Source organism: Tamandua tetradactyla, chromosome 2 (genome assembly GCF_023851605.1).
Source record: "Tamandua tetradactyla isolate mTamTet1 chromosome 2, mTamTet1.pri, whole genome shotgun sequence".
Taxonomy (NCBI): domain Eukaryota; kingdom Metazoa; phylum Chordata; class Mammalia; order Pilosa; family Myrmecophagidae; genus Tamandua; species Tamandua tetradactyla.
The window spans coordinates 14,674,076-14,691,786 of NC_135328.1; the positions used below are offsets into that span (position 1 = coordinate 14,674,076).

At 51.2% G+C, this 17,711-nt stretch overlaps 1 protein-coding gene across 2 annotated transcripts in view; it reads left to right on the forward strand.

Moving 5' to 3' along the window:
* Nucleotides 1-17,711, forward strand: part of TMOD1 (tropomodulin 1) — a 71,341-nt gene that overhangs the window by 42,112 nt on the left and 11,518 nt on the right. For both annotated transcript variants that reach the window (XM_077140000.1, XM_077139991.1), the window contains exons 5-8: nucleotides 4,112-4,201; nucleotides 5,216-5,346; nucleotides 8,308-8,415; nucleotides 11,258-11,401. In XM_077140000.1, the coding sequence (XP_076996115.1) occupies nucleotides 4,112-4,201; nucleotides 5,216-5,346; nucleotides 8,308-8,415; nucleotides 11,258-11,401 (473 nt within the window). The remainder of the gene's footprint in view (nucleotides 1-4,111; nucleotides 4,202-5,215; nucleotides 5,347-8,307; nucleotides 8,416-11,257; nucleotides 11,402-17,711) is intronic.

The following is a 17,711-nucleotide window of genomic DNA, read 5'->3' on the forward strand; positions in this document are numbered from 1 at the left end:
AGCCTTGATTTTGGCAATGATTTTGGACATGCCGGAGGGCATCTGGGGACAAGTGTGGACACAGTGAAAGTGAATCTGGGGAGCTCCGATGAGTTCATTTGTTTTCTTGCTTGCGCAGCATTCTTTCATTCATTCATTTATCTATCCACTCATTGACTCATCAGACATTATTGAACTCCCACTGGGTGCCTGGATGGGTCACCCCCAGTCCCTGGCCTCGGGGACCAGGATGTGATAGGAGGACCGAGCAGAAGCGTGTAGATTCCAACATAAAAAGTAGGTGAGGGCGGGCTATAAACTCAAGACCCCTGGGCATCAGTGGCAAGTGCCTGGAAGTCTCTGTGCCTGCCCTCCTCACTCAGGATGGGATCCTGGCTTGCCTTTAGGAATCTGTCAGGTGTGGCAGGAGTCCTGGAAGGAAGTGGAGATCTGGGGACTTCCCCTGCAGGCCACCCTCAAGATAGGCACCTGGCACCCAGAGCTCTGTGGCTGTCACAGATGGTCCTGGCCAGGTGGCCCTCTGGCTTCTTCTGGCTGACTGTCATGGCCCCAGGCACCTGTGCCAGAGTCAGAGCAGAGCTTATCCAGGGGCCAATAACCTGCCAGCAAGTCCTGGGCAGGAGCTTGGCCCCTCCCACCTGTTCCTAAGATGCTGGAAAAGCACCTTCCTGCCCAAAGCCAGCTGGAGCAGTTGGCAGTTGGCAGCTGGAGAAGCCGGGGATGTGTGCCTTATCTCTCCCTGTCCTAACTGGAATTTCAAACTGAGTGAACCCTGCCAAAGCAGAGACAGGCAAAAGAACTCGATGTTCTTTTTCAGAGCTCAAAAATAGCCCTTTTTGAGTTTTGGGGAAGATCTAGACTTTTTTTTTTTTTTTTTAATCAAGTACTCCGGCGCTAAATTCAGCCTTGCTGGTATTGCAAAAGATGAAGCAGCACGCAACGGTGATGGGCTGTTCTCTCCCACCACTCACTCCTTCCTTTGTGGAACCCTAATTTCCTCTGAGCTGCAAAATGGTTTCATTTCTTCTTGGGCCTGTGATCGACATATATTACCTTCTAGGATATATATCGTTGTCCTTAGAAGTCTGAAGTCCAGAGAAAGTTCTGGAGCTTTAGTAGCCTAGTGTGTGAAGGATGGGAGCTCCTAGAAGCCAAGAGTATCCTCACTGGATGGTTTCTGGCAAACTATTTCCTTCTCGATCTTGCTGGAAAAGTGGGACATCACCAACCCTTGGCCTGAATGCTTGTTGTGAAACTCAAACAATATAAAAACAGGAAAAGTTGTTGCATGCCTGCTGAGTCCCATTAATGTACCAGATCAGCCTTCAAACACACTCCGTTTTTTACGGGTGAGGAAACTGAAGCTTGGTAAAGGGCAATGATTTGAACACAGTCCCCCAGAAAGTTAGTGCCACAGCCCAGGCTGGAGTCCAGGTCTCCTTCCTCTTTGTCCCCCGACCCCCACCGGTTGCTGGTGACCCCTTTGCCTCTGCCCACTACAGGATGCTGGCATCCCAGGCCCAAAGGCATTCGCCATTTTCCATCCCTTTATGCCCTCTAAGCCAGGCCAGCCAGCCCTGTGCGGGCGTATTTTTCAGACAATTCCCAAACCTTGTTTACCCAGAAGGCAAGCAGCGGCCCAGAACTGCCGTGAGCTGAGCTCCCCATGGGAGCTCCAAGATTCGCTGCAGGGGGTAACTCGGGGTGAGCTGATGCACCTGCTGCTGACTCAGGCCCAGCCCCTGTTGCCCACGTAGGCGCAGCCCGAATAAAACCCAGAGAGCTTGACAGGGTACAGATATCTCTCTCCCACCACTTCTCCTTGCTGGCGAACAGGCAAGTCTAATTTTAGCAGAGAAGACTCTTGGAAGGTGAGAAGCAGACGGGACTTGGGGATCATCTCGTCTTGAGGTTCTCAGCTCCTGCTAAGCATTGAAAGCATCCGAGGAGATTAAAAATATATCTCCGGGGATTCTGACCGGTTGGGCCAGCGTGGAGATGGGGCTCTGATTTTGCTTTTAAACTCCCCAGCGATTCATACGTGCTTCCAGGGTTGAGAGCCCCTGGCTTGTCTCCCTGCCCCCTCGTTGTACAGAGGAGGCCAAAGCCCAGAGAGGTCAGGGGCCTCGCCAGGTCACACCGGCAACAGGACACAATCAGGTCTGGAACTTGTTCTCCTGGTTTCTCATCCACCTCTGAGGTTGTCTCTCTACCTGCAAACTTTGTCTGATGAAATGGCATGGGCGTTTAAAAAAATCATCACCAAATACTTAGCAGATACCTACTGGGTATTCTGGGAGAGATGGAGGAGAGAAAAAGATTCTTCCCTGACCTTCAGAAGCCCACACTTCAATAGGAATAAGTCATGTATACACATATCTCTAACGAGTGCTGTAAGAGATACCAGATGCTCTGAGACAACTGGGAGGGGAAGAATCCAGGTGGACTTCCTGGAGGAGGAAGAGCTACTCCAAGTAGCTTGAAAGGTGGGAGTAGAGTTGCAAGATAAAATACCGGATACCTGGTTGAATTTGCATTTCAGATAAACAATAAATAATTTTTTAGTATAAATATGTTCCATGCAATATTTGGAAATCTTTTTTTGTTGTTGTTTAAGTGTGTCCTGTTCAATATTTGAAAATTTTTTTAGTGTGTGTCCCATTCAATATTATATCCAGCCTCACCTCCTTCCATCTTCCCTGGTTCCCCCAATGCTCCTCCCTCTCTGGCTTTCCACCTCCTGAACTGTGGGGCTTTCCTACCTGCCATTCCCTCTGCATGGAACATTCTACCACCTGCCCTCAGCTTGGCCAGCACTTACTCATCCTTGCCGTCCCAAGTCCCTCCACTATGTTGTCCCAGGGCATACTAAACTTTCTCTTTTCAGCACTTCTTCTGGGCCGATGTCCCTAATCACATGCTTGCCTGCCGAACACCCCTTTCCCCCAGTGGGCTGTCAGTTGTGTGGGCAGAAATGCCTGTCTTTCTCCTTCTCTGCTGTCCCCTCATGCCCCAGAGCGAGGCCCACAACATGGGTACTTCATAGGTGAATGAATGAATGAATGAATGAAAAAATGAGTGAATGAATGAATGAGCATGGGAGAGATATAATCAGATTTTGATTTCCAGAAAGATCTTTCTGGCTGCTCTGTGCTCAGTGCTGGGCTGTGGAAGGACCTTGGTTTCCTGGGGCCTCCGTAACGAAAGTACCACAAACTGGGCAGCTTAAGACAACAGAAATGTCTCCTCTACAGCTCTGGAGGCCTGCGGCCCGAAATCAAGGTGCCACGCTCCCTCCTGAAGCCTGTAGGGGAGAATCCTTGGCTTCTCCTGGCTTCTGGCATTCGCTGACCACCCTTGGCATTCCTTGGCTTGTCGACTCATCACCCCCGTCTCTGCCTCAGTCTGTACCCAGCCTTCTCCCCTGTGTCTTCCTCTTATAAGGGCACCAATCATACAGATTTAGCCCACCCTATGACCTCATCATTTTACTATATCTGCAAAGACCCTGTTTCCAAACAAGGCCACAGCCACAGGTCCCAGGGGTTAGGACTTGAACATGTTTTTTGGGGGGACACACTTCAACTCATAAGGTGGAGGTGGGGTGGGCGGGAGAGGAGGAGGCTGAGGCCAAGGCTCTCGTGATTGTGCAGCCATGACACATTCGGCCAAGAAATGCCAGGGCCACCACCGGGCCGGAGGGGATGGGGACGGGAAGTGGAAGGGAGCCGAGCGATCCCGGAGCGGCCGATGGGCCATTTAGGGGCCTGGAGGAGGGGGCGCCATGCCACCTAGGGTTGGCACCGAGGCACAGGTGATCGGCAGAAAGAGGCAGTTGTGGGAAAGATGACAAAGCCTGTTTTGCCCAAGTGAGGTGGAATGTCGGACAAGCAGGAAGATGGCAGAGTCTGAGCGAGTGGTGGGTGCTAGAAAAGTCTAGGCTGGGGGTAAGGCCTGGAGGGTCAGGTCAAAAGAGGAGGCGAGGGTAAAAAAGATAAGAGAAGCTTGATGCCAGCATTGCCTGTCATTTCTGCGAGCCAGACTTGGTCTGCCGTGTCCACTCCGGGCGGCTGTCCCACCCTGAGGTGAGTGCGGCCCCCTGTCCCCGCAGCCATCCTGGGGATGCACACGCTCATGAGCAACCCGCAGTACTACCAGGCCCTGGGCAGCAGCGCCATCGTGAACAAGGAGGGACTTGACAGTGAGTACGCGCCTTCCCCGCGCCCCGCCCCGGACCCGGGCACCTCCCGACCCCATCTTGTTTAGGAAGGCCTCCTGCACCCCAACCTTGTCAAAACGGCCACCCATCTTCGCTTCTAAAGTTTTAGAGGTTCTTTTGTATTCTCGACATCTTAATCCACCTGGAGCGCTGGAGATGGGACTTACATCTTTGAATGGACAGGCAATTGTCACAATGCCGTTTTCTCTCCAAGCGTTCAGCCTTTCATCCCTGATTTGGGGTTCCGCCTGTATTATAAATGTCCATCTCTTTTGGGGTCCTCTTCTTTTCCCCACTTATTCTTTGCCCTTTCCTGTGCCACTATTTCATGGTCTTTAAAAAAAAATTTAATTTTTATAGCCCTTCTAAGTTTACAGAAATCATGCAGGAAGCACAGAATTCACCTCTACTACTTCCCACACACACTGAGTTTTCCCTATTATTAACATTGTGCATTACTGTGGTACATTTGTTACAATTGATAGATCAATATTATTATAATTATATGACTAACTAAAGCCTATTAGGACTCAGACATTGTGTTGTACAGCCTGATGAGTTCAATTTTTGCTGTGGTAACCTATATACAAGTACATTCCCCTTTTATATTGCATGGTCTTAATTTCCTTCCAAGCTCATGTTTTGGCCCCAGGAAGGAAGGAGTGTGTCAAAGGAATGACGATTATCCTTCCCACGTGCAACATTTGCCCACTTCTTTCTCCTCGAGGGTTTCCCCTGACTGAGATCATGAGCCCAGGCAAAATGAATATCCCCACTTTGCAGAGGAGAAAACTGAGGCCCCACGAGTTTAAGGAGTTCGCCCCATTCTTGCAGGATGCCAAAGGCAGAGTGCACACGCCTGGCCTCACAGCCCAGTGTCTCCCACATCCCCTCTGCCAGCCCCCGCCGCGCCCAGCTTCCTTTCATTGCCCTTGTGATGGGGGCGCATGACCCCCGTGTCCACACGAGCCACCTCCCTTTTGTTGGCCCGTCTAGGTGTGATCAAGCCTACACAGTACAAGCCGGTGCCCGACGAAGAGCCGAATTCAACGGACGTGGAGGAGACGCTGGAGCGGATAAAGAGCCACGACCCCAAGCTTGAGGAGGTCAACCTCAACAACATCCGGGTACAGCCCCTTTCATTCTCTGGACCCCCCGGGGGTGGCCGCCCCCAGGGCGCAGTTGGGCCTGTCCGGCTGTGCCGAAGGGAGCAGGGGCTTGGGTGGGCCCTGGCTGTTTCTGGATCAGGAGGGCGGGAAAACCTCGGCTCGTGGAGCGTTTAAGAGGGGCGGACGGTGGCCACATGTGCAGCCCACTGCCCCTCTGCAGGGCTCCCCGTCCTGTGTCTTGAAGCCCCGAGAGATTCTTGGGGAGTCAGACCCAGGCTGCTGCAGCCCCAGACCAAGAGGCGTGGCCAGCGTGGTGCCTGTAGGCTGCTGGGACAACCCAAGCTTGGGGGCGACCCCAGCCCTCGTCACTACTGTGTCTTGTTCATGTCCAACCTCCTTTTCAGCCCCAGAAGGGAGCTGGCGGCCCAAATGCCCAAAGAAATATCCTAAGCCGCCTGCCCATGTTTCTCTGGACATTTCCCCATGTGGCTTCCTGGTGCAGAGGAGGGACAGATGGCCAGGCCGTCCTGCCCAGGACAGGCTGTAGGAGGAATTCAGAATTAGGTGCAGCTGCCTGCCCAACTGCTCAGCTCGAAGCTGGCAGGATTCGTTCTGGGAGGGTTGGAGGGTATCAGACAAGCTCTACCCCCACCCCCACTCCCACCCCGCTCCTCTTTCCTTTCTCCTCTGCTTTCTTTTAAGAGGCTGCCAACCCCCTCCCACCCCCTACCCTGGCGCGATCAGATTGGAAGCCGGTACCTGAGTATTCTCCTCCGCCTTCCCTCCCCAGGCTGTACTCCCACGGGGAGCTAAAATGACTCCTTGAAATGAGAGAGCAGGAAAAGCACAGCCAGGTTCTCGCTTGGGCGGCCCAGCTCTCTGCCCTGTGCCCGGAGGGAGGCAATAGCACAATGCAGAGTTGTGCACTCGAACCGGGAAGGCCAGCTCAGAACCGGGTGGGCCTCAGTTTCCCCTTCTGCACCATGAGGCAGTTGGATGAGAACAGTGGTTTGTTTTTGTTTTGTTTTGTTTTGTTTTATATTGGTTTTTGTTTTTTGCATGGGCAGGCTCCAGAAATCAAACCCGGGTCTCTGGCATGGCAGGCAAGAATTCTGCCACTAAGCCACCATTGCCCACCCAACTTTTTTTTTAATTAAACGTTTTATATTGCTATAATTGTAGATTGATATTCATGTTAAAGAAATAAGGAGTCCCTGAGTCCTTTCCCTAGTCTTCTAAGTGGTAACATCCTGCAAAACCACAGTGTAGTGTCACAGGCAGGATATTAATGGATACTGTCCAGATACAGGGTGTTTCCTAGATCAGTGGTGTTCATCTGAGGCTTAAAAAATTTAAAAACCCAGTGGATTATTTCAACATCTAAATAATAACTAAAGTTCTTTTTTTCTAAAGTTCTGGAACAATTATAGTGGTAGGAATTTATTCTTCCTTTTGGACCTTCATGCAGATGTCTTTTCAAGACCATTTTTAAACCCATCCACCTGATAAATTTCCAGATAATACTCCATTCTGAAGGAACCTTCACTGCCAGCCATAGCTACCAGTCTACTAGAATAGATTCTTCACTGTAAAGCTGGGACTGATGTTATGCCAGTATAGAATCTACAAAAGTAATTTGATAGCAGGAGACAGCTTCCTGATACACAATTAGAGTTGATGTTGGAAAGTTCTTAAAGGAGGTGTGTTTTGTTTTGTTTTGGATGTCTTTATGTATAAATACCCACATGCTTGTGCACTGCAAACTATTCACATGTATGGATTTGTAGAAAGGGTTTCTCCATCAAGAGAAGCAATACCTTTGATTTTATAAAGCCCCCTCCACCTGTAACCCTATAAATGTAAATAGAATACTAAAATTTGTAGTGATAGGATCAATTTGGGAATATCTGCTGAGAGACCAAAAAGTTCATTTTTTAAGTACCTTCGTTAAAGAGTAAAGTTGAATCCTCTTGCTTATTTTTTAAAAGAATGCATTTTAACAAACAGAGCTGTATGGGCAAGTCAAACAAATATATGAAGTGCAGTACCCATTCAGAAATCACACTTCCTGGAAATAGTTCAAAAGCAGAGTCCAGATGGACTGTTTATCTCACTGCCTGTAGGTTGAAGCTCAGTTACCGATCAGTTTTGAGACAAGCAGGGCTGCATCAAAAGAGCAATGTGAATTCAGCCAGAAGCTTCAGACAGGTCTAAAATTGCGGGTCCTGTATTTACCACTAATGAGTAAAACTGACAGAAAAAAAAGTTTAAGAATCCTGCTGGTGTGCACTCCTTACAATAGCAGACTTTTGCAAATGGAGTTTTACAGTCTATATTTAAAAAATTGTATGTTTGTAACAAATAAAGTATGCAGAAAAGTGAAAAAAAAATTTAAAAACCAATGCTCAGGTGCCACCCTCAGAGGTTTCTGATTTCACTGGCAGGGGGCAGGCTGAACATCAGAATTGTGTAAAATCTCCCCATGAGCTCTGATGTGCAGCCAGGGCCAGGACCCTCAGGCACGTATGTCTGTTAGAGACCATTTAGAGCATTCCCTTTCCCTCTTTCCCAGAAACAGAGCCAGAGAGGGAAAGAGACTTCCCTGGAGGCAGAAACTGCATGGGGTGAAAGTTGAGCCCCTGGCCTGTCCTGGGCTCTTTGCACACTTCCCTTCTGTGCCCCCTGCCCTGATTTTCCCTTCTCTCCTGGTCTCTGTGTACAGAGCCAGGGAGTTGTGGGTCCTCGCTGAAGTTTTCAGGGAGAGTTTTCTCAATCTGTTTGCTAGGAAATTCTCCCCAAATCTCATCCAGCTGGGGCAAAGCCAGGGAGCAGGCAGAGCTGGCACCCTTGTGGTCTCAGCTTTTTGGTCAGGGACTGGCCAGGAGTGGATCTGCCAGAAGGGCTGCCCCGTCTGCTTGCCCTGGGGAGGGCATGGGGTGGGAGGGAGCTGCAGGTCACTGCCCACCGCTCTCTCTGCAGAATATCCCCATACCCACCCTGAAGGCTTACGCCGAAGCCCTGAAAGAAAACCCGTATGTGAAGAAGTTCAGCATCGTGGGGACACGCAGCAGTGACCCCGTGGCATATGTACGTACCCTTCTCTTTGGGCTGCGTGGAACGTGGGGGCTGTGGCAGCTCCGTAGGACTGCCACGACAAACTGGGTGGCTTAAAACATCAGAGAGCTCTCTGATGGTTCTGGAGGCTGGGAGTCCCAAATCAAGCTGTGGGCAGGGCCGTGCTCCCTCCGAAACTTTGGGGGGAAAATCCTTCCTGGCCTCTCTTGCCTCCGTCCTTGGCACTCCGTAGCTGGCTGGACACATCATGTTGTCATGTGTCCATCTCCCCATACGTCTCGGTGTCTGAATGGCCTTCTTCTTACACAGACACCTGTCCTTCAGCGCCCCCCTTCTCCAGCGTGACCTCATCTTAACTAATTCCACCTACAAAGACCCTGCTTCCAAATGATGCCCCATTCTGAGTGTCCTGGAGGACAAGAATTTGGGGAGAGACACTGTTCACTCCAGTCCAGGGACATAGAAACAGGAGGGGCTTGTGCTAGTGGCCTCGGTACAGGCTGCACCCACTCACAGATGATGGGCGTCTGCGTGATGGGGTGAGAAGCACCTGCCAGGAGCTGGGGGTAGGGGGTCTGGTGGGCCAGACTGCATCAGCCCACTTCAATCCTTATGGCCACCCCCTAACACAAAGGCGCAGGGTCTACTCATTTTGCAACGAGGAGCTCAGGGTTCAGAGTGGCCAGACAACTTGTCTTACCCAAAATTGCACAGCAGGCAAGGGGTAGAGCTGGGATTCAGGACACTGACACCAGATCTCTCTCCCCACAGCATGTCACATTTGAACATACACCTGCCCCTCCCTGGGCCCCTGCTTCTCCATCTCTAAAATCAGCATCTTCATTGGAGGGTCCCGAGGCCCAATTTTTTTTTTTATCTGTAACTCATGTCTTGAAAGATGCTGCTGATCTAATTAAATTATACTTATAATAAAGTAGCCATGCATCATAGATATTCATCAGACACATATCTGTTAGGAGTTTCTCTGTGCCTGGCACTGGCTTAGGCCCTGGGGATGCAGCAGCAGCCGAGACGGCCTGAGCCCCTGCCCTTATGGTCGTGCCAGTCCACTGGGCAAGGGCAGCAGCATGTGGGACTGTTCCACCACCAACAGCAGGTGCAGGAATCAGCTTATCAGGGTGGTCACTAGCCATCTAGTAGCATTCCGTTTTTTTCCTAATTTTAAAACTAACTGGCACGGTTATCATCAATATTTTTGAGATAATATAAATAGCTCACAGTCTCCCGTTGCTGCCAGTGGGAAACCGCTGGGTGGATGACCTCTGACCTCAGGTGCTCTCTGGCAGACCCTGCATCTGCCCTTGGAGACATGGCGGGCAAAGCCACAAACTGAGTGTCCGCACTGACACTCAGCTCAACCCCAAAAGGCCAGGCCGCCCACTCTCAACACTGACATGCTTCTGGGTGAGTTGGTAAATAACACCCCCTAAGCACGTGCCCCTCAGTGTCGACCCCAAGTTCTCTCCCGCCCTGCCAGGAGCCCCCAATTCCTCCACCACAAGCCAGCAACCAAGGAGTTGGCACCTGGCACGGCAGAGACCTCGCTAGATATAAGTGTGCCCATTCTGATCAGCCTGGAGCAGTTACCTACTGGTCATTAGAAGTCAGGACTTTCCTGGGGGGTGGGGGCTGTGCAGGGCATGAAGTGGACACAGACTAGGTCCCCTCCCTCAGGAACGTCCAGCCCACTCAGGGAGACACTACATGGTTACAGAGGAAGCTGGCAGAAAGCTGACATGCCCCAAACCAAAGTTGGGGGGAGTGGAGAAGGGAGTGATGATTTCAAGAAGGAAGGCTTCCTGGAGGAGGCAGCTCTGAGCTGAGCTTTGAGTCAGGTTTCAGCAACCTGGCACAACAGTGGGGTGGGAGTTCCTGCCTCGGAGCATCCCTTCCGTCAACCAGGGCCAGGCAACCTGTGTGTCCGGGGCCTATGAGCTGCTGGTGTCTTCTTTCCACCAACTGCTAATTACCTCATTTCCTTCTTATGCTCGATGGTCATCTACACCCTCTGCCGGATTCCTTTGAAACGTGCCACCTTAGCTCCCCTCCTTCAGCTTGTCCTGGTCACTTGCCCCCAAAGCAAAAAAAAAAAAGGGGGGTTTGTTTCCCAGGCCCAATTCTTCCCTCTTCTGCTCTCTGCCACTTCAGCGAAGAAAATGTTGACTCCATGGAATTTCAACAGGGAAACAGTGTGGGGCAATTGGGACTCCGCTGTCACTTAATCAATATTGAGTTGCTGTGTGGGCCACAGGGGGTGTATAAGCTGCGTTTCCAGCCCACCAGGAGCATCTGGTCTGATGGCAGAGACCATGCCAGTGTGACAGCCACTTCAGTACAGAGGTTACAGGTCCCAGGCAGGAAGTCAGGGATAAATTCTCCAGAGGAGATCAAGAGAGCAGGCCACAGCCTAGCTGGGTGTCAACAAAGGCTCCTGAGAAGGGAGCGTTTGAGGACGGCCTGGAAGGCTGGCCAGAGTTGGAACAAGTGGCAGGGTCAGAATCGGCAAAGGCCAGGAGATGGGACTGCACTGGGGCTGGACGGGGAGCTGAGAGGAGCCCGTGGCAGAGGGGCAGAGAGTGCAGGCTGGACAGGGAAGAGTACAGCCAGGGCGGCAGAGGTTTCGAAGGCTGGCTAAGGAGTGTAGAACTTTCTGGTAGGGGTTCCAGAGCCCTGGCAGGTTGGAGGGAAGGAGAAACCCAGTCAGGGTTGTGCGAAGGAGAAGGAAGCAGAGAGGCTCCCAGCTGGGCAGCTCCCGGCAGAGCCCCTCTGGACGGGGCTCTAGCCTGGCTCCCGGGGACTCAGTGCCACCTCCGTTTCTCTCCCGCGGTCCCAGGCCCTCGCTGAAATGCTCAAGGTGAACAAAGCGTTGAAGACGCTCAACGTGGAATCCAACTTCATTTCTGGAGCCGGGATCCTGAGCCTAGTAGAAGCCCTTTTGCACAACACCTCTCTGGCGGAGCTGAAAATCGACAACCAGGTGAGAAGATCTGCACCTGGGGTGACAGGGTCTGCTCCTGGGGGGGTGCACTCTGCCTGCTTCCGGGTGGGGCAGGCGAGGCTGAGCATGGCGGCTCCGAAGCCCAGCTTGAAAGGATCTCGGGGTGCCGAGGCCCACACCCCCTCACCATGAGCAGCCCCTCCTTGTTCATCAGTCCCACTCAGCAGCTCTTCCTGCTTCAGCTGGTGCACCCCCAGCTGGGGGGCTGACTCCCTACTGAGAGCACACCCCCTCCCTCGACAGCGGTGGTGAGAGTGCATCCTTTCTTACATCCAGCAGAATCGGCTCCTTCTCAGTCCTGCCCCTGAACTTGGTTCTGCTCAGCCAGGCCCCCAGTCAGTTGGTCTTTGGGTCTCCTCAGCCCCCATCATTTCTCTAGAACTTCCTCAGGGTATCATTTCTCTAGTCTAATCACGGGGCAGCCTCACGCTTGTTCCACCATGATGCAAATGTCTGTGATTCACACGTGCCAGAGCTCTGTGCCCTGCACCTGATGGCCGTCATCCCTGACCTGCCGGATATCTCCGCAAATGGGGGCACATTGTGCCAAAGAGGAAACAGCTCAGAAAGTTAAAGACCAGCAACTTTCCCAGAAGCCCTTTAGGAAGCAGGACTTGTGCCTAGGTCTTTCTGGCTTCCAAACCCACTCTCCCAGCTGCACGGCACCTGCCAGTGCTAAGATGCTTACTTCTTTGTGGACAGGGAACTCCCGGGTGTTTTCCATCAGTGCAGAGAAGGTTTGGTGTTTTTACCCCCCTGCATAAAAACCTTTGCCAAGTATATAAATATAAGCATAGGAAGAAGATTGGAAGGAAATATTATAAAATTGTGAACAGTGGTTATCCTCGGTGACTTATTGGTACTGTTATCTTGTTTTATTGTGTAAAATAGAACAAATATACGAAAAATGTATAAAAGCTAAGTGTAACGCTTAAGTTGTAAGTAAGGCAGCTTTGCCATCCAGATGAAGAACTAGGTGCTATCAGCCTCCAGGAGACTGGCCGCCCCTTCCCAATGCCAGCCCCTGCAAACTCCCCACGACTTGCTCCCCCATGCCTTCCGCTCTCCGTGCCTTGCTTTTCCTTGATGGCCGCCCGGCCCCTGTCCCCTTCTCTGCCCTGAGAAACCCTCCTCTTCCTACTGGGTTCGGCTGCAGCTTCTCCCGCTCCCAGAGTGGGAGACAGAACCAGCTGGGACCAGCCTGTGAAAGCAGGTGTGTGCGTCTCTGCCCATCTCCACTGCAGGCACGGCAACCCGTACCCTGAAATTATCCTCTTTGGGTTATTTACACCATGGAAATTGGCACCTGCTACAAATCAGGCCTCGTTTCCTCCCTTCCTTCCTTTTTTTTCAGAGTTGGTTTACCAGCCCACCATTGTCTTCTATCATTCCCAGCTTGCCCAAGCCTCCCACCAGGGAGAGTTCGCTGGTCCCTCCTCTTCCCTGAGAGCTTCTCAGGAGCTGGTCTGTGTCTGAGTCACCTCTGTACTTCAGCGCCCAGCTCGGGATCTGGCCCGGCTGGGCTGCCCTGGATGGTTGTCCATGTTGCTCATTGCACAAGGGTGCCTGGCTGAGGTGGGAGGGGCAGAAACGCAGCCCACACCCCACCCTCCGAGTTCTGTGCCTTGCGGTGCAGTGTCTGTCCACCCAGAGAGAGGCACATTTTTCTAGCTCATATGAAGAGGCCGCATGAGGCGGCAGCGGCCCTGCCGTGTGGACATCTCGTCGCTCTCACAGGCCCCCACGCTTGCTGCCCCTCCCTTGGCCGTGGCTGACCCTGCTCCATTGGAGGCAGGAGGGACAGGGCACTTGGACAGAGGCATGCGGCAGGCTTGGCAGCGGCCCTGGGCAGGTCCGGGGTTAGCTGCTCATGTGACTCCAGGCGCCGCTGGGCAGGACATCGGCCAGAGCCTACCGGAGGAGCCGCCGACAGGGAGCCAACTGCCCGCCATCCTTCGCCGCTGTGCCCCCAGCACCCAGAGACAGAGCCATGGCTGAACATCGCCCTCCCCTCCCAAGAACGTTCACTTCCCTGAGCCTCAGTTTCCTCACCTGTAGAATAAGACTCTCTACCGCTAGAGAGATGGCAGATGTAAACTGGAGATTGTCAACATTTGTGCTCGCCCTGGAGGTGACCCAGGGAGTTTGTGCATTGATCTAAGAGTAGATTAATGGGTCAGGAGGTGCACCAGGTGCTCCACCTCCATTATCTCATATAATGCTCACAGAGACCCCTTAAGTGGGTATTACGACCCCCATATTAGAGATGGGGAAACTGAGGCCCGGGCAAGTTATGTCACCTACTCAAAGTCACCCAGTACATAAGTGGCTGAAGCAGGATTTGAACCCAGGTCCAAAGTCTATGACTCCAAAGTCTGTGCTCTATGCCCCTCTGGACTTATTGACCCCAACTGTAGTTCCGCACGGGCTGGCATGGCTCCTCTCATATGGTTGGTGAGTTCTGTTGGCTCCCCAGGGCTGGGCTGGGCTCCACGTGTGAACACGCTCAGGCCCTGCCCGCCAGGGTTCCCCTCAGATGGCAGGAAAGGCGGGCGCACAAACGCTTGCTCAAGCAAGCCCAAGTAGTGGGCCCTGCGGCTCATTGGCTGGGGCGGTCTTGCCGGAGCAGGGAGCAGGGAGGGCTTCCTGGAGGTGGTAGATCTTTGAGATGAACCCACAGGGTGGACAGTATCTGAGAAGGTGAGGTGGAGGCTGTGACACCATGGGTGGAGGGAACCTCCCGGACAGAGAGAAGGCTCAGAAAAGCCTTGGGGCCCCCTCGGCAAGACCAGTGTAGCCTCAGGAGCTGGTGGGAGCTGCCCCGGAGGAGCTGGGTGGGAGTGGGGAGAAGGCATCCAGGCTGGAAAGAGAAGAGAGTGTGCTCCTGGCAGGGAGAGAGTGAGGAAGGGGCTACAGGCGGGTCTCGGGAGGGGTCTGCTGCCAACTCTGGGTAAGGCCACCTGAGACAGTATGTCCCAGGAGGCCCAGCCCCAGGCACTGGGTATGTGACAAAGACGAGGCAATGAGTGGCTCTTCATCTCCTCCTCATTCTGGATCAGGCAGTAATGCCTCGGGAGGCTGGAGCTTTGTCCTCCCCCTCCTGCTGGACCCTGTATCAGAGAGTCTCTGTCTTCCTTTTGCCTTATACGGCCAAAGAAAGGGACTCGGGGGGCTGTGCCTGCAGTGACAGGAAGCCCGCCTGGGACACAGATGCGGGAACCAAGACTCTCAGTCTGTTTACTCAACTGTCCCTCCTTATCGCCAAGCAAAGCTCTGTTGCAGCCTGGAGGTTGCAGCCCAAGACTGCACTGAGGGGATGGGAACGGGCAGCGCTGTCTCATCCATCCCTGCCTCTATCCATGGGTGGGGAAATCCAGGACCAGAGAGGGGAAGACACCTGCCTGAGGTCGTAGATCAAGTTAGTTTGTTGGGGTGGGGTTGGACTGGAGGTGTCTGTGCAAGCTGCCCTGTCCCAGGCACCTGCCTACCCCAGGCTGGCCATATGCAAACCTCTGCCCTCCCAGCTGCCAACAGAGCTGCCTTCCGCAGGACCTGGGGCACAGAGGGGGCCTGAAAACATGATTCCCCCAAAATAAAGCTCTTGGCAAGCTCTGGGGGATATTGACCAGACCTCCCCACACTTTTCACTCTAGTATTTGACAGGTAAGGGTCCTCAGCTCTGCAGTGAGGATGTGTCGAATATTTTGAGGGGAATCTAAGGAAGTGGGTTGTGTTTTCTTGTTTCTCCAGACTGGATTGTTTTTCCCAACGCAAATTAGATTGGAAAGAAAACACAGACACGCTGAAATGAGATCCTGCAGGTTTTCACTTGTAATGACACCCCTTCCTTTCCAATCACACACTTCCAGCAGCTGGCTCCCCTTATTTCCTTTTTTTGGCATGGGCAGGCACCGGGAATCGAACCCAGGCCTCCAGCATGGCAGGTGAGAGCTCTGCCTGACTGAGCCACCGTGGACCACCCTCTTATTTCCCTTTAAAATGAGGCCACAGATGACTCTAGGTTTTGCAAAATAGAAAGAAAACACACTCGAAATCCAAGAGTGTGAGTTTTTTTTTTAATTATAAATGTTATTTTTAGAGCAGTTTTAGAATACAGAAAAATTGTGCAGAAAGTACAGAGGGTTTCCTTTTGCCCACCCTCCACTTAGCTTCCCCTGTTATTGGCATCTTGCCTCGGTGGAGTGCAGTTAACAATAGTTGATACATTAATAATAATTGAAGTCTGTAGTCTGTGTAAGGCTTCGCTCTCTCTGTGCTGGGCGGTTCCATGGATTTCTGACAGATATATAATGTCATGCATCAACCGTTTACACAGCACCCTGAATGCCCCCTATACACCACCTGTTCATCCCACCTTCCCTTCCCTTAGACCCTGGCGACCTCTGACTTCGTTACTATCTCTGTAGTCTTGCCCTTTCCAGAACGTCACAGAGTTGGAACGTACAGGACAGAACCTTTTCTGACTGGCCTCTTTCACTTAGCAATATTCAGCAAGATTGCTTGGCTGCCTGTGTTCTCTGTTTGGTTCTTACACATTGAGCCTTTAAGTGGCAGCTCTTGGTTTGTGCCTGCAGTATTTTTGTGTTTTGTAGTCTCATTGTGTATTGAAGCAATTCAGCCTAGAAACATTTGATCTCATCCAGACAACAGATATATGTCACTGTCCCTTCCCCTTAAATGCCAGTTATGTCCTTTTCCTGACCTTGCGTCTCAGGGAAAAATGAAAGAAAACCAGTGGCAATGAGAGAAAAAAATGTTAGAGAAAACCCTTTTTCTACACAGATCACATTTAATTAGATAAAGATTTGTGACAGCGGCCATCTCACTCGCGCCGTGGGTCAGCCGCCACCGGCACAGCAGCCTGTTCTGGAAAGCCGCAGGCCCGGCGTGGGGAGACCCCTGTCTTCAAGCCTCTGCCACCTGCAGTCAGACTCCTGGGCCAGCCCCAGCTCAACCCCAGCTCTGCCTTGTCCTTTCTGCATAACTAGGGAGAGCCAGCCTGTTCCAGGCCTCCATTCCCTCATCTTTAAAGCTGCGTCTCTTATAACCAGCATATAGATGAATTATGTTTTTAATCCATTCTGCCAATCTATCTTTTAATTGATGAGTTAAGTCCATTAACGTTCAAAGTAATTACTGTAAAAGTGGTTCTTGACTCTACCGTCTTGTCCTTTAGCTTTTATTTGTCAGCTCTCCAAATTATTTTCCTTTTCTCTCTTTTTCCCTTTAAATTATCATTACTCTTAGTCTTCAATTCTGTGCCCTCCTCCAGACCTCCCTCTCCTGTCTCTTTTTTCAGCTAACAGGACTCCCTTTAGTATTTCTTATAGTGCAGGTCTCTTGTTGACTAGTTCTCTCAATCTTTCTTTGTCTTTGAAGATTTTAATCTCTCCCTCAATTTTGCAGGGTAACTTAGCTGGATAAAGAATTCTTGGCTGAAAGGCTTTCTCGTTCAGGATCTTAAATATATCATACCACTGTCTTCTTGCTTCCATGGTGCCTGTTGAGTAGTCTGAAGTTGCTCTTATGTGTTCTCCCTTGTATGTTGTAGACGGCTTTTCTCATGCTGCTTTCAGGACTTTCAGTTTCTCTTCAACACCTGACAGTTTGATTAGTATGTCTTGGAGTGGGCCTGCTTGGATTTATTCTATTTGGAGTTCTGTGGGCCTCTGATTTGCATATTCATGTCTTTTATAAGGGTTGGGAAGTTTTCTTCAATTACATCTTCAACTAACCTTCCCAATCCTTCATTCTTTTCTTCTCCTTCTGGGACACCAATGATTCTTATATTTCTGTGCCTCTTGTTCTCCATAATTTGCCTAAGATCCAGTTGCATTTTTTCCATCTTTCTTGCCATTTGTTATTTTGTGTGCTCTAGTTCAATTGTTCTATCTTCTGGCTCACTTATTCTTCCTTCTGCTTCTTCAAATCTGCTTATCATGTGTCTCTAGTATATGTCTAATTTGGTCTATTGTACATTTCATTTCTGTGGGATCTGCCATTTTTCTATTTAACCCTCCAAATTCTTCTTTATGCCCTTCTAGTGTCTTCCTGATATCCTTTATTTCTTTATAAATATCCTTGAGTAGTTGTTCCATATTCTGTGTCCCCTTTGGAATTTTGATTTGGCCGTTTGGCTGGGCTATTTCTGCTTGGATTTTCTCATGCTTTGTGATCTTCTGTTGTGTTTGAGGCAGTTGATTATCTTGATATGGTTATTTTGCACGTTGGTTTCCTTTGCTCTTCCAAAGTTTTGTATTTACTTGAT